The sequence below is a fragment of the Callorhinus ursinus genome, unplaced genomic scaffold (genome assembly GCF_003265705.2).
Source record: "Callorhinus ursinus isolate GAN/ISIS: 27379988/994484 unplaced genomic scaffold, GSC_fseal_2.0 scaffold9, whole genome shotgun sequence".
Lineage (NCBI taxonomy): Eukaryota > Metazoa > Chordata > Mammalia > Carnivora > Otariidae > Callorhinus > Callorhinus ursinus.
Window position 1 is genome coordinate 31,262,237 of NW_027397071.1, and position 16,802 is coordinate 31,279,038.

The following is a 16,802-nucleotide window of genomic DNA, read 5'->3' on the forward strand; positions in this document are numbered from 1 at the left end:
TGTCGTTCTTATTTCTACATAACTTAAATGAGAATTGTTTGCCTGCAAGAGATAGGTACCTACTCAAACCAACTGAAACTAAAAATGGGATACTTAATGAAAGAATATAGTGGTATGTCACAGAATATGTGACTAGGAAAAACAGCTGGGCTTCACAAGGAACTCATCTGACAACTGGACATTTGGAGTTGATGTTACTCTGTGCTCCTTTGAACACAGGGTGTATTTGCACCATTCTCCAGCTTCTGCAGCCCACCATTATCTGCTTCAGCAAGCACAAGGCAGGCGATGGTGAGCTTATCTCCAGTGGACATAATCCTCCAGATCAAGTGCTCAAGCACCAAGACTCAGTTGTGGTACCCTTACCTCAAGCTATTTTCTGAATGGTATTGCCTTGGAATGCCATATGGCTTATTTTCTTTGGTGTCACAAGCATTTGGAGTTGGAGAAGAAAGGGTCACATGATATAGACTGGGGAAAATAGCTTTTCTAAGAAGCTCACACCTAAGAAGGGTGAGGGCACAGGAGAAATGATTTGGAATTACCATGTTAGAATTGCCATCTTCAACCCTAATTATTGCCATAGATTTATTTCTGATTTTAATTTCCTTCCTCTGCAATTACATTAAGTAGTTTCCAACCAAATACAATCTTATACTTCTTTGTAAAGTACACTTCCATCTTAGACATGAGTCTTTAATTCCAGGATTTTAAACCATTTATTGATATCTCCCATATCCTTCTCTTCCTCCCAAAGGGAATCAATGAAAACATCCCCTATAATCTCAAAAGTTTCAGTTTCCTTCCAATGATGTTATTCTCCTAAATATACTCCCCAGTGTCCCTATAGGGATCAGGTTGATTGGGTAATGGGCTTGGGTATATGCTTGAGAAAGATAGCAATACTAATTTCTTTGGTCTGCTGTGGCTACTCCTAAGCTCCATCACAGGGAACTACAATACCAAGGTATATTCCTTCCTCTCAAGATCGGTATTTGATATCCTTGAACTCCCGGGGCTGTTCAATTCCTTTCCAGCATTTTTTCCGTCCTCAAGGAGGGTCTAGGCACTGCCCTTCACCCCTTCACTGGGAAGCACATCCTCAATGTGCATTGCCAGTAGGCCAACATCTTCTTTTTCTTCTCTCTGTCACATTCTTGTACTCTTTATTCTATGGATTCTGATTTTGATTCTACTCTTGTTCAGATTCTTCTGTTGAGCTTGAGATAAAACCATTTTTCTAGAAGGTCTGGTTTTACCTTTTGGGGGAGGCTCATACCTACTGTGTGTATTTTTAGCCCAATAAAATTTCTTCTTCAATTGACCTTTGCTTTCTCTTTTTCCTTTTCATTCATTTGTATTTGTGCTATTGGATCAAGTTCTGACCCTCTTCACCTTTAAAGTCAGGATCTTGTACTTTTTAGTTTTTCTTTTAATCCTATTTTATTGGAATTATTTTTGCTCAGATTCTCTCTGTGAAGATCAGACCTCTTCATATATTCAAGCATGTAAGTTAGCTAGCTAGTGTTCAATATCCCCTTAGCTTATCTTTGCTTCTGACAGGAAGACAAATTCAACTTTTTCTCTGCTTTTCATTGAACAGGTGCCATTATGTCCCATGAGTTTTGGTTGGCATTAAGACATCATATATATGTTATCCTGTTTCGCATCATTTTCTTTTATTGTCTCTTGGAAAAGAAGTAAAGAGCATAGCCTTAGTTATAGAGGTCAGATAGACCTCTATAATATTGGGCAAGTTACTGAAGCTTTGTAAGCTTCAGTTTCCTTGTCAGTAAAATGGGGATATAATAATTCTCACTGCATAGTATCATTATGAAGATCAAATAAGAAAATATGGGTTGACCGTTAACTACATAGTAAATGCTCAGTAAGTGCTGGCTTTAGTTATTGTTGTGATTACTTTTGTTAGATTGTAATTTTCTTGAAATTGGGAACCATATTTCAAATTTTATTCAGCAATAGTACTTAATGCAAATTTATTTATTATTTAATAATAAATTAATATTATTATTTACTGTTTATTTATATCATAGTTATATTTAGTGATTAGAACTCCCAAAATGAAACACACTGGAATGAAGATTGTTAGATTTGATTATGGTTTCTTTATGTTACTCTTCTTTATTTACCCCCAAGTTGGTGGGTTGTTTTACTTCTTTCTCCTAATCTGACTTAAAATTTTTTTTTGAAAAATATTACTCATTTCTACACTTTCTTTTGTCTTTTCTAACTTGGTAGGGGGATTCATATTCAAATTCCACCAGTATTTTTAAGTGTCAACTCTGGCAGGCTCTGCGCTAGATGCTTAAACACATCTAGACATTATTTCCATTTCATAGATGAGAAAACCAAAGCTCAGAGAGTTCAAGTGAATGGCCTAAGATTGTAAGATTAGTATGGGAAGACCCACTGTCAGCTTTGAAAATATGTCCTTTCACCAAGTTTACTTACAGTGCTCATAATATAAAACCAGGCCTTGAAATGCATGGTAAATATGCTGATTCTGGGTACAAATGAATCCTCCACTTCTGAAGGCTTGGTATGGGCTCCGATTTAGGTCTCCAATACAGGTCCAGCGATTTTTGGTCCTCTTTTGGGAAACACACCATTTGGCATGATCCTGGTAAGAACTGAAATAAGACTGTTCAGATATCTTAATTGCTTTGACATTGTAGACATGGTAAGGAAGGGAGCAGTTTGAAGGAAGCTCTTGTCTCTTTCGCTGCCAGGTTTCTGTTAGCAAGTGTGTCTTCAAACGTTGAGCCATCCAGGCTGCAAAGATGTCTAGAGTTTACAGGCAGAAAGATAGTGAGGTTAGTATTTATACTTAGATAAGTCCCTGAAAATATCCTCAGCAATGGAAATCATCATTCACCCCTGATATGTGGATGTCACAAGCACAATAATAACAACATAATTGAGATAGTGGATGGGAGAACATTTTGTAAGTGCTAAAGTGATATGTAAATAAAAATTATTATCATTATTACTAAGATGACATTGGTGTTTAAAAATGTCTTCTGTTCCACGCAAACGAGAGCAATATATATTTTTGTCCTGAAAAGATCTTCGGAAAGAATAAAGCTAAAGAAGTAACCAGGGGCCAGCTTCTAGGGATCTTTGCAAATCATGCCAAAATGTTTGGATTTTCCTGAAATCAATGGGGCTATTTATTTATTTAGAGTGAGCAGAGGGGAGGGTGAAAGGGAGAGAGAAAATCTGAAGCAGACTCTGCTCTGAGCACAGAGCCCAATGCAGGGCTCCATCCCATGACCCTGAGATCATGACCTGAGCTGAAATCAAGAGTGAGACACAACTGAGCCACCCAGGCGCCCCTCAATGGGGGAGTTTTTAAAGAAGTATTAATGGAGAATTAATAGAAACTGGTTTATGATCATAAATATCAATCGAGAGGCAATGTGGAGGATGAACTGAGAAAGGTGCATTAGATTGGAGATAGGAAAAACGTCAGGTTGTCACAATAACTGTGACAATAAACATAGGTGGGACTGTGGCAGTGGCAGAAAGTTTGGAGAAGAAAAGATAAATGTGACTGTTACTAAGAACCTGGAACTGATTAAATTTGATGACTTGATAGACGGGTGAGGAAAAGGAGGGATCTAGAGTCCCCAGCGGACTACGCAGAATACAAAAAAATAGTGGATTTGTGAAGGATAATGATGAGTTTGGCAGGTTGAATTTGGGGTGGCTGGGCCACCTCCAAGTAGAAATGTCCCACCCACTGTTGAATACATCTGCCAGTCCAGAGGTCTGGGGTGCAGATCTAGTCTTGGGAATCACCCGAAGCCTTGCTAGAAGAACCTAGAGTGAGTACGTAGAATGAAATAAGGAAGAGTAGAGGACCACATGGCAACTCAGTCACCTAAGGAGTAGGCAGAAGAGACTTACAAGAGGTGGTAAGAAGACCAAGAGACTATATACTCCCCAAAATCAGGGAGGGGGAGTGTTTCAGGAAGGAAAAGTTTTAACAGTGCCAAATTCTGTGGAGGCTATTTCTGTCCTGTTAATGTTTGGATCTCTGTCTGGTGCCTAACACAGGGCTTGGCAAGTGGTAGGCATTCGGTAAATTTTATCTAATATAAAAGGAGGGAAGCAAGCAAGCAAGCAAGCAAGGAAGAAAGGAAGACAGTGAGGTCAACTAAGAGAGTCATTGGTGACTGGGGAGAGATTGGAGTCTCTACAGACAGAGGCTCAAGACTGCAGTGAAGGAGCATCGAGCAAGTGAATGTTCTGAAGAGTTTTTTAAAAAAGAAATTTGGAAGAAAAGAAGAAACAGAGAGAAGGGGATCTAGAACTAAGGGAAGGTTTTTAGGAATGTTTGTGCGCTAAGGGGACAGAGCTTATAGAGTGGGTCTGTTGAAATAGAAGAGGGAGAACAGATCAGGTGGATGAATCAAGGTATTCTGAGGCTGGGAGGGGTTCCAAGGCACAAGGGGTGCACTTCTTCTGTTGGGATGAGAGAAAACTCGTGAAAAGGAACGGAAACAGATAAGATTGTTGAGAGTGGGTATATTCTTTTTTTTTTTTTAAGCTAGTTTTAAAAATTGAAGTATAGCTGACACACAATATTACATTAGTTTCAGGCATAAAACATAGTGATTCGATAACTCTGTACATCATGCTATGCTGACCACAGTGGAGCTCCCATCTGGCACCATACAATGCTATTATAATACCATCCACTATTTCCCTAGGCTGCTCCTTTCATCCCTGTGACTTATTCATTCCATAACTGGAAGCCTGTACCTCCCACTCCCCTTCACCCATTTTGCCCATCCCTCTACTCACTCCCCTCTGGGAATCATCAGTTTGTTCTATGTATTTATGGGTCCATTTCTGCTTTTTTTGGGAGGGGTGTTTGTTCATTTTTTTTTTAATTCTACATATAAGTGAAATCATTGTCTTCCTCTGTTTGACTTATTTCACTTAGCATAATACCCTCTAGGTCCATCCATTTTGTCACAAATGGTAAGATCTCATTCTTTTTAATGGCTCAGTAATATTCCATCGTGTATACATACACCACATCTTCTTTATTCATTCATCTATTGATGAACACTTCGGTTGCTTCCATATCTTAGCTACTGTAAATAATGCTGCAATAAACATAGGGCTGCATATATCTTTCTGAATTAGTGTTTTTGTTTTCTTTGTGTAAATACCCAGTAGTGGAATTATAGGATCATGTGATATTTCTATTTTTAATTTTTTGAGGAACCTCCTACTGTTTTGGGTGGGGTTTGTCCTTGAAGTGGTTTCTCCTTGGTGATATCTGTTCTCTCTATGAAGGAAAAAGTGAGGCTGAGAATCAGGTGTCAGGGTAATGTAAAGGACTTGAGAGTAAAGAAGGCTTAAAATAGCTGCTTAGGGAATGGAAAAAAAGGAGACAGCTGTGGTCCTGTGCCCAACCGAGGCTGGAGACTGAGTTTTCACTGGCCCCTGGCTGGATGATGGTGAGATACTTTGGCCGTTGGATCAGCAATTGTGCTATTCAAGCAGAGCAGGCAAATGTTTGAACTGATCCAACTTCCCTTTTCCCTTTCCTTCCTATTTCCTCCCTTCCCTTCTACTTCCCTATCCCTGAATAATCAGAATATTTCCTCTGTACAATCCAAAGTGAGTCCAACAGCACAGTTACATATGGTTGGATCATGATCTTTCATACCATCAATGAAGAAATCAGACTTTGCAAAATGGAGGAATTTTTGGCCCTGGGCTGACTGAAGTGCAGTGAGGTGCCGGCCAGGGATCTCTGATGAGCTGGACCCAGTACACAGCTGGGGCATGTGAACGAGCTCCTGGTGAAAGATGGCTGGGATGGAACAGCTATAAATGTTTGGGTTATAGACCAAGAGCTGAGAATCTGGATCAAGAAATAGAAAGAAAAGTTGAGAATTAGGACACAGATGGAAATTCTTGTTGATATTATAGATCTTATTGTGAATTAAAAAACAAAGCAAAAAAAGAAAACCAACAAACAAAAACAACAATAGCCCCTTCTTTAAACCAATAGCTTTCAAATGACTCTTGGTTAAAATAGTTGACACCTATTGAGTACTTCCTACTTTCCAGGCATTGTTCTATGGGTTTTACATGGGTGTACTAATTCAATCCTAACAATAATCATATTATTAAGTAAGTTCTTTTATCATTATCTTCATTTTACAGTTGAATTAATGGAGAATTTATGTCACATGCACAGGGTTATAAAGCTTGTAACTGATGGCGTTGATATTCAAATCCAGGCAGTCTGGCATTGGAGCTCATATGTTCCTTTCTCAAATATGTACATATACAAAAGTAGAGAACTCCCGTGCACTGATCATCCAGCTTAAAGAATGGTCAACTCATCAGCATGTACACCTAATCTCTATGCTACTCATCTCTATAATCATTACGGGAACTCAGTTAGTTAAACTAGGGCTTAACTTGGGTGAGAGCCTCAGTAATCCTTGCCATAAGGAAGAAATTTAATGAAAAACATATTCTAAATCTCCTATACTTAAAGGTAAATCACTCTTTACTACAATTTAGCAGCATCCTCAGTAAAAAGAGATTGGTAAAACAGTGTTCCTACTTCTCCTTCTCCCCCACCATAGTTTTCCAAATCCAAGCATTTTTGGCTGCTTGAGCTTGGGATCTCAAAGGAAGATCATGCAGCTTGGAGCTGTCAAGTTGGTGGTCTGCAAGCAACATGTAATCTGCACAATTATTTTTTTAAATAAGATTGAGACCATACTTTTCTTCCGACTCTCTCCCACCCTCCCATCCCTAGATTCCTAGTTCCTCTTGAAAAATATAGAGATCTGATACCATTAGGTCTGCTTTTCTGCAGAGCCACATGGCAGAGCTGAGGCTTTTGAGGGGAGAGTCAACACCCCAGTTTGTCACTGTCCCCACTGCCCATGTGGTGTTGTTTGTCTGTTTCACCCATTTTCATTACCTGCCTGGCCACTGCAGACATTTGAAAATATTACCCCTGATCAATTTCAAAGACTTCATCGGTGGCTAAACAAAGGTCTAGTAAGTGAACCTGTTCAAGGTCTCACCATGGCAACGCCAATATTAGAATCTAATAGAATCTAGGTATCAGAGTATTAATGAATAGAGAAATAGAGAAATAGATGATACATTTCCAAATCCTTTCTTTAACGTTGCTATCTCTTTTTTAACACATTCTAGTGTTACCTATTGCTTCATACTGGTTATACTTAAAAGTTATGCAGATGCCAGTTTGTCCATGTCTTCTTCCTGTGGGTGGATAATCATAGCCTTCTTCAGGAGTTGGAGGAAACCGGGGAATAGAATGAATCAGCCAGATTCCCTGGACTCTGTTCCACAGCAGTAAGCCTACCAAAAATACAGTTAATACAGATACATTAGAAAAACAAATCTCCATTCAACAATAGGGCTCAAAGCTGCAACATTTAAGCCCATTTATATTTCAGGCCAATGTTTTATTCCGTTAAAAGTCACAAAGATTATGCTTGTTTTTCAAAGATTTCAAAACCAATTCAGGTACACATCACATTGCCCCATTACTGATAATAAGCCACCAAAAAGAGAGCCAGGGCAGCCACCCTGTGAAGAGTTAAGAGGAATTTCATGTTGTAATCATAAGGAGAATTTGTTTTGGCAGAATGCAAATTTGCTGAATTGGAATTTGACCTTGTTAAACTATATAGTCACCTGGCAAGCTTCAGATAACGAGTCTCTTTACTGCTAAGCAGCTAAGCTATTTTCAAAAGCTGGCTAAAAAAGAGCTGAAAGAGAAAAATATCAAGTGGAGAAATGTACCTGTGGTAATTTGTTGTAAGAAACTGATGCTCGCTTATGTGTAGAAGACCAGTCAATTCCACAAGCCCAGAAACAAGAGGCAAAGAGAATTAAAAGAGAAGCCATGCCAAAACAGCCCAGTTAATTGTGTTTAGTGAAGATTTCTAAAGCAAAATAACATGAAAACTGGAAAGGAAGGAAACAGAAAGATTTTCATCATCTTGTGACATGGCAAAAGGAATCCTATCCAACAGGCATCTGTGACTATTTCTGTGTTTATAAATAAATTGGGATCGTTTTGGTATGCTGACTAGACTTTCCAGTTTGCATATGACCATGCAAATATAAAGTATTCATGTTTGTCTTATTGTTAGAGTGGAAACCAAATGCCTGCCAGTTATTTCTTTTGCAAAGGACACACTTTAGGAAAGAACACTATTGGTCTCTCAGTGGATATAGAACTATTCCCTGTGTCCAGGGGGAAAATGTCCAAAGTCCTGTTCCCTAAAAGAGCTGGATGACCTTCAGAGGCTCTCTTCTGCCCAGATGAGTGTGCTGTTTGCCTGAAATCCTAACCCCCTGGTACTAATGCCACAGGATGTCAGGCACCTGTTGACAAAGAGAACACCCCCTCTGGCCATGGGGTCTCATTCCCTTTCCAGTCTTTTTCCCAAACCCTTTTAGCAACTAACAGGGTGGAGTGAGAATGGTGGTTGAGGGTTGTTGGAGGAGAGGTTGGAGAATGTGGTGTACTATAAAAATTGCTGAATTCCATGCTAATAGGACCATCAGGAAGGCAACTTGGCTAAATCAAAAGCTTTCAATGCTCATGACATTTGACAGCCATTACAAATTATATTCTTAATCAGAGGTTGCAAAGTGGCAGCCTACTGGTCAAATCTAGCCTGCAGATACATATTATTATGCTTACAGAGTAACTTTGAGTTCATTGCCAACATTTAAACACTGGGGAAATTTTCCACAAATACTAATTTTCAACATCTCCTGAAAAATTGCATCCCTAAAAGGCAAGCTGAATACTATCTGCCTCTTTTGACAAAGTATGCACCCTCCAGTTCTTCAGTGACCTGCTAGTTCAGCCCACCTGGCTTGCTGACGTCCATTTGCCTGTCCCTGAAGGCATTTGTGTTTGGGACCTTCTGAAAAATACTTGTTGCCGTGGGAAATTATTCATGATGTATTAAGTTGAAAAGCGGTTGAAAATAGTCATTACAATGGTTTTATAAAAATGTTTTAAAATACATACTATAGAAAAAGTAAGTAGAAAGGATTATTGTGATTATCTAGTGGGTCCTAGGATTACAGGTATTTTGTTGGCTTGGCATTTTGAATTTTTAAATAATATATATATGTATATAGTTTATAAATAGAAAAATAAAATTTCCTGTAATAAAAATTATAATATATGTAACAAAATTACAATATAAAAAATCTATTTAAAATACTTTTCACTAAAAATATTTATTTCAAAAGGAACTGTACACTAAGAAGAATGAATTTTATTCTGTGTAAATTATACCCCAATGAATCTGACTGAAATGTGTGCATACACACACACAAACACACACACACACACAACACACACATAGATAGACTGGTTGGTATTCCCAGTAGTCAGTCCTTGGATTTCTCCTATAAAGCATGTATTTTTAAATGTTAAGAAATAAAATGGAATTTGTGAAAAGGAGATTTCCAAGTCAAATGATGTAATTATAACCTGTGATATAGAAATCATGCATTTTGATAACTCAAACCATTAAAAAGAAAAGCTATCTTTTTAGCGTGGAATGTAAGAATATTCAAGACAGAACATTTAAGAGAATGTTGATTTCCAGGAGGAAAGAGAAACCTAACAGCTTTTGTCATACCTTTAGTGTGTCCATACTTTCTGCTGTAATTCACAGAGGTAGGGACCCCATCATTGTATAGTAGATAGGCTGTGTTATTATTCTGCAGGAATACATTAGGGTTATAATGGTGTAAATCTTACACTCATAAATGCTCACCACATTTCTACCAGCCGCCCAGACTGCAGTACAAAGCTTTCATTAATACACATGAGAAGTCATCCATTCTCCTAATAGGCAGCTTCCCCATCAATGTGAATTTTGAGCCATGCAAGACAGGGAACCGGAAGTCAATTCTCAACCATGTATGGCTTCGTCTCACGTGACAGGGACCCTATGCATTGTGATGTGCATGCACGGGCAATATTCCTATTTCTCTTGGTTGTTTTGGACCCGCGTTTCTCATTTGGCAACCGGGGTATAATAAAGGAGTACTTAAATATTTGTTCAGGAACTGAAGTAGGAACAACCAGCCAAGGATTACACCTGGGTTTCTTCCACTGATATTAGAGGCACAATGTGGAACTGGCTGTCAGGGTCTTTTGGGGTGACTCTGCCTATGTTGTGCTTCACCGCTTGGTCACAGTTTTGTGTTTAATCAGGATTCCTCATTCTCTGTTCCCACTACTTCCCTATAGGGGAGGATTTCCCTTCAATCCATTTCTCAGTGTCACTTCACCTTTCTTGCCTGATATTTTCTGCTTAGAAAAAGTGGTGAAGTTGAGTGTGTGATATTGGATTTCCTCTGGTAAGTCGAAATACGAGTAAATTTTCTAAACAGTTGGCCAAATCTCTGAGTAAAAATGAAGGTATTATTCTGGTGGTATCTCTTATGTCATGTTTTGGAAACGTGCTTATATTTGTTCTGTGTGGTTCCATTTCATTTGTGTCATGATGCAGCGATTCTTATTCAAGCCAATAATGTTGATATTTAAAAAAATCTGGGGATGTAATTAAAAGCAAGAAAGAACAACCCAGCTCCTATAAAAAAAAAAAAAAGGCTCCTCCTTTTCTCTCAGAAAAAAAAGTCAATAACGGAGTCGCTTACAGTTGCTTCATTATTTGATGTAATCTAAAAACTTTCTTTTTAAATGCACCCTATAGTCTGTGAAGCATTCCTGGCTCCTATATTTATGAATATCCAGGAAAAGAAGCTGTCTCCTTACCCTCAGTTTCCACAGTTGACCATAGCTACTGTTGGCGTTCACGTCCTCTGCCGGAGGACTCTGACAGTTAGGGATTCAATGAGCTGGCGCTGAATGTGGTCAGGAGGCCATTGTGTGCCTTTAGTATGCAATGTGAAGGGGCTCTGGGAAGATTCCGGAGGAGCTTTATTCTTATAATAGATAAAGTGTATTATTCTAACCAAATGGGATGTAGCCCTAGTGAAGGGAGGCTCTCTGATAAAGGGGAAAGACCATGGACTTAAGAGTAGGTAGGCCTACGCATGTGCCTCTGGACAGCTTTATTTCTTTAACACCTAGGCTGGGTATTATTTTGACTACTGGATGTTGGACAAGACTGGCACAGTCTTGGCCCCTAGTCTAGCAGGGAATATAGACAGGAAAGTACAGGCAACTACAAATATAGTTTGATAAGTGTTACTATGAAGGTGTATGGAAGGTTCTTATTGACAAAGGCAGAAGAAGGGAAACAATTCCAAATATAACTGAGATATTGGCCAAGGTCAACTTGACAATTGAGATTTAAAACCAGTTGGTCTGATCTTGCATTCTGCTTTCTGTTAGAATTCCAGGTTGGGAGGTGGGGGAGTTATGTCTCACCATCACGCCTGGCACAGAATTCCAGCTTCCAAAGAACACCCCGTCTCCCTGGGATGTCACCCACTATTGTTGCTCTTCTTCTTTTGGCTCTATGCCAATCAGACAGGGAAATCAACCCCTTTACTGTCATTTTCTTTCCTGAATCCATCACTCAAGGTCTTGTGTAGGAGCAGGTTTTACTGAGGCTACAAAACATTGAATGGTTTTACATCACTACACCGACTTGCTCCCGGTCTCCCTCCGTGTTTCTTACACTTTCTAATTCCTAGCTCTCATCTACTCTTTTCTATTTTGCAGAGCAGTTTAGCTCTCTTGCCCTCCTAGGCTCTGGGGCTAGTGTTGTGCCTCCAAAGATCATTATTATACTCTGCCAAAGTAAGAACCATCTGCCCCAAGTAAGGTAAATGACAGAGGCTCTACCGTGTTCCTCTTTCCTTTCTCTCCCCAGTGGGGAAGGAACAGTAGAAGTGTTGATTTTCTCACTGACGGGTTATGCCCCCAGCCTCCATCCCCAACCTTGGAAAGAAGGCCGTTTTGACTTTACATAATAATCTATTAATTGAAAACAGGGTTGCTGCTGGGATTCAATAATTTTAAAAAGCACCTAGAACCATCCTTGGTGCACCTTACAAATAAATTCTTACTTTGTAATTTGGCTCTGAAGGCTGGTCTTAATGGCAGGTGAATAAAGTGAGTATTAGCCCACACAGGGACGGCTCTCTGCATGTTTTAAGTAAATACTCACATATACATGTACGATAGTGGTAGGGTCTAACACACCATTGTGGGGATTAGATTTACTGACCTATAGAAAGGCCCAGTACACTGTAAGTGCTGAGTCATTTATACACATTGACTTCTCTATAAGTGTTAGGAATGCATCCGTGCATGCAACTGAATATTATTGTTTGATTTTATTTGTCACCGCTGGTTGGAAAGCAGTATCTTGTCACTGAACAGCAGATGGTGCCTGGAACTTTGGGAGACTGCCCACAGTGAGCCAGCAGCCTACTTACCTGTGTCTTTTTGGCTGGTTAGCTCATTGCCTGATGAAGTCCAGATAGCAGGTTTAGTCTTCATTCAGGCAAGTTAGTTCTGGGCCTTGCACTAGGGCCCTAGCTCTCAACCTACTATTCGGAAAATGATAAGTTAAAAGGAAGACCAAGTGGAAACCTTTATGTGGGCCACCACCACTCAGCCCCACCATAGCATCAGGAATCCATCCCTCATGGCATATTGACTGCAGGTCTCTATTGCATTATAACAGGAGGGGGTTCCTTTCTATTTCTGTCAGAGGGATAAGATAGCAAGTACTGAGTGAATTGGCAGAGTCTGGCAGCCAGAAGGCTTCCATATGTAATTAGTTCACACCTTACCCAGCGATACTATTGGATCTAGTGCTGAATGTGCCAATAATTTGGCATTGCTGTAGAGTCTGATGACATATGCCTTAAGGTTTTAGATTGATTCAGATTCTGCGCTGGCTTACTTCAAGTTGCTAGGACTGGGGGTTTGGTAGGTTAGCCGTTAAAATCTTTTGGAAGCTTTAGATTCTGTTTCACGCATTTCATATGATTCAGATGAATGATTAACTATAGCTTACCTTGGAGGCGTCGGCTTCATAGAGCTGTCGTAATGTCCTTCCCAACACACTCTTGGTGGTGTTCATGAGCTGCTTACTCCTCCTCCAGCTTCTGGTTGTAGAGTCTAGGTATAGGGACTCTAACCCAGTCTGTCTGCTTTCCTTGTCTTGCCTTTTAGGTAACTTGTAAAAGATAAACCTAACAAAGGAAATAATTACAAATTACTAACGTTTATTGACTGCTCCCCTGGTGTTAAGCACCTAAACATATCATTTCACTTGTGTTTCCTAAGCCTAAGGAAAGGGACTTGCTCCAGCTTTCTGCCTCTATTCTCACCTTTAGCTTTGCTCCTTCCCAGAGAAGGAATGTGAATCTGACAGGATATGTCTCGAGAGAGTAACCAGTCCGGTGGGGAGGGTCCCTGTAGGGGAAACCCATGTATGAATTGTACCCATTGACCGTGGCTCTCTTCTGTTTCCACGGTCCTTATGGGTGTATTAGGGAGAGGCCAAAGCCCAGGGCTGGACTGCAAAGGCCTTGGATGTGTTTTTCTCTTCTGCCCCAAGTGCTTGGCATGCTCATCTCTTTGTAGCTAGCTGGCTGGGTCGGAGATTTGGGTCTGGCAGGCAGAGTAGATGGCGTCTCCCTTGAGCCTCTGGCCTAGGCCACATTCTTCAGCTGTTTATCAGACTGCCCTGCATTGAGGATTCAGGGCCAAGACCAGCCAATCAAGTAAGCATTTTGCCTTCTTTACTCTTATCTCCTGTTTGTATATCTTCATCAGGGACTTCACAGGGAGGAGAGGTGGTTGGATCATGTAGCCCAGGGTTTCTCAATGTGCTCTGTTCACATTTCAGGCCAGATCATGCTTTGCCGTGGGGGGCTGTACTGGGCATCGCAGCCTCCCTGACCTCTACCTATTAGACGACAGTAGTACTCCTCAGCTGTGCCAATCAAAAATGTTTCCAATGTTGAAAGTCCCCAGGGGGCAAAGTCACCCGGGTCTAGCCAAATACTCTCTAATAGCAAAAATCCCACAATGAACTGTCAAATACAATGAAGCAAACCTGCTAATGCATTTCACTATTGCCACACGCCAGTGTCTCACACTGCCCGTAAAAGCTTCACATTCTACGCTCACTTCTATTTACACGCGCTCTTTCCTGCCCTGCACATGCGTTCTTACTCTCAGGGCAGGGTCCTCACATGTGGCAGGAAACCTGAGATTATTCTTTGCTGCGGGCCTGATGTTGCTCCGCCCTTTGACTCTCACGGTGAGTTGTAGCAGCTGGAGGCTGCCTCCCTGTCTGCTCAGTTCAGCATTCCCTCTGACGGGTATTGCTAAGTAAGATGTCCATTAAGTTGTGGCAAAAATACATTTTATGTGTCAATCACACGGTGGTGGCCCACCACTGAAGGCCTGGAGAACTCTCAGTGTAACAACATACCCGATGAGAACTCATGCTTTTAAACATTTTTTTGGGGGGGGGGCAACCATTTCCAGTTATATTCTGAAGACTCCTGAATCTGTTTGTAGCCCAGACCTCTCTGCTGAGGTCCAGAGAAGTCTACATGCATACATGTCCCAGAGACCTCCAGCTCCATATTTTTGAAACCAAGTTTCTAATATTTTGCTCCAACTCTGCTCTTCTCTGCAGCTAGGGAACACATCTATCTGTATGGTCAGAGAAGCCAGCAATATAGAAGTCTTTCTTAACTTCTCCCTCTCTCCTACGACCCTCAGCCCATTTGTGGGCAAGTTTTCTCAGAGTGTTCCTTCCTCTCTAATTTGACTACCATTTCTCTGACGTGGGTCCACACATTGCCTTGCCCATAATGTGAGTCTTCGTGGTCTCCATGACTCTAGCTAGACTGGTCTCCGTTCAGCTGGCCTTCACAGTACCGCCAGTGGGCTTTCTCGGATATGAACCTGACCTCATCACATCCCTGCTTGAAGGTCTTTAGTAGCTCCCTTTGAGGGTCAAGTGTGGACTCTGAAGCCCAGCACACGAAGCCTTTCATGACCTGGCCATTGCCTCCTGCTGAGCTTCCCTCTCGCCATCTCCCCACGTTCTCCTGAAGCACCAACAACACTGAACTGCTGCCATGCCCTCTCTGTGGCTTTTTGCCTTTTTGCCCCTGTATCATCTCCTCACTGCTCCCTCCTGGGCCTGGGATGCCCTTGCAGCTCCCTGGTTTTTCTGAGCAGCTCACCTTTGTTCTTAAAACTTAGCTCAAAACTACTCCCTCAGAGAAGCTTTTTGGGCTCTCTGCTCCCCAATGGCCCCATCTATGCCCTCAGCCCATAATTGAGCTCCTGGAGGGCAAGAACCACGTTTTGTTCATATCTGTATTTTCAAAACTTAGCACAGGGCCTGGCATGTGCTCAGGAACTGTTTGCTGAGAGACTGAGTGAGTGTATCTGTGTTCTCTAGCCTGAAGTTTACGCAAAGCTTGATCCCGACCATAATGTCAAAACTAAACACCTTAATTAAAGAGTGAAAAGGTGATCAAAGCTTTAGAAGAATCCATGACCATGATGTGATGCTGTGCTTAGTCTCTCTGACACTGTGAAGGAGGTCAGTGACCTAGTACCCACTCCAACAGCTGCCCTGTGCTGCCTAATAAACAAGGTTACCCCAACAGTGCTGTGTTCGATCAAGCCCTCTTTCTCCTTCTCATAAGGGGAAGAGCAAGCTCCCATGTCAGACAAAAAGTAATCTGCCTTCTCTCCTTTGTCAATCTCTAAAAGGATGTTGGAAGGGTTCTGTTAAGAAAGGCACAATGCAATGAAAGGAAACTGCCAACCAAGAGAGGCTGTCAGTCCTCCCCCACCTCTGTGGCCACCAGCCGTGCCCCTCTGGGACCAGCAAATCAGGTTCACGAGGGGCTGCTGCGCTCTTTCTCAGTGGGGAAGCCCCCCCAACTCAGGAGCCTGCCGCTATTTGGATATTTGGCCCATTTACACACTTTAATTTCCTCTCTTTTTAAAAGGGAGAGGCAGGGTGGAAGACTCCTTTGGAACTTTACAGTGAGCCGCTTTGCCTCAGATACTCTGGCTTTCTAGCTGCATGCACCGATCCACACATTGCATTTACCTACCAATCCACAGCTTTGCCTTCTTCATTCCTGCACGATATTGTTGTTGCCTCCAGGACCCCAAAGAGGCTAAAGAAGAGCAAAGCAAGGGCTGTTCTCCGAGGTCTTGCTGTCATTTTTTTATCTGCCACCTTCACGCCGTGCCACAGCGGGAAACCTGCCCCCGAGACTGAGGACTCCGAGTCTCAGGTCTCTCTCAGTCAGTCCATGCTGGTGCTGACGTTGGGATTCCATTTACCTCTGTTACCGCTGTTCGGGCATTTTCAGGACAGGGTGAACTTCATGTCATTGTGTGGTCCTGTCACAACAGGCCAGCGTGACTCTGGAGGCTTTGGTGCTGAATTGTTGACTGGTTTGCAAAGTCATCAAAAGTTCTGGAGAGAAAAGCAGGATATATAGTTAACTCTTTGGAGTGAACATCATATAGTAGGAAGTTCAGTGGGCAGGGGAACTCCATGTTGATCAGTAGATGTTGAATTAAATATATTTCATGTTTTTCCCTCATGATGGCCCAGGAGTGAAAGCAAATGCTTGTCGTTGACTCATTGAGCAGAAATGACAAAACCTTATGTCTTAGTAATAGTTAGGATCTATCACTTCTAATACTCTCAGTCTTAAGTAAACATTCCCTAAAGTACTTCAAAGGGTTG

The 16,802-nt window shown here is 41.3% G+C and overlaps 2 protein-coding genes across 2 annotated transcripts in view; one reads left to right on the forward strand and one right to left on the reverse strand.

Moving 5' to 3' along the window:
- Positions 1-365: 365 nt before the first annotated feature.
- On the reverse strand, positions 366-16,268 carry DNASE2B (deoxyribonuclease 2 beta). The gene is made up of 6 exons (XM_025871963.2): positions 16,156-16,268; positions 13,074-13,251; positions 9,708-9,789; positions 7,231-7,392; positions 5,708-5,905; positions 366-2,805 (listed from the first exon to the last, which is right to left on the reverse strand). Exons 1-6 carry the CDS (start codon positions 16,266-16,268, stop codon positions 2,465-2,467), a joined length of 1,074 nt encoding a protein of 357 aa, XP_025727748.2. The 3' UTR covers positions 366-2,464.
- The window catches only part of LOC112824201 (uricase), a 34,130-nt gene continuing 31,011 nt past the window's right edge, over positions 13,684-16,802 (forward strand). Inside the window, exon 1 of the mRNA XM_073896416.1 lies at positions 13,684-13,785. The gene's annotated coding sequence lies outside the window, so the exon portion shown is untranslated. The remainder of the gene's footprint in view (positions 13,786-16,802) is intronic.

Excerpts from the sequence above, each read along its gene's own strand:
- DNASE2B (XM_025871963.2), bottom strand. The coding sequence starts at position 16,268 with ATGACAGCAAGACCTCGGAGAACAGCCCTTGCTTTGCTCTTCTTTAGC. Across the intron at positions 9,790-13,073 it reads ATGAAGCCGACGCCTCCAAG|AATAATAACACAGCCTATCT; the intron begins GTAAGCTATAGT and ends GTATTCCTGCAG. Across the intron at positions 7,393-9,707 it reads AAAGTATGGACACACTAAAG|GCTTACTGCTGTGGAACAGA; the intron begins GTATGACAAAAG and ends TATTTTTGGTAG.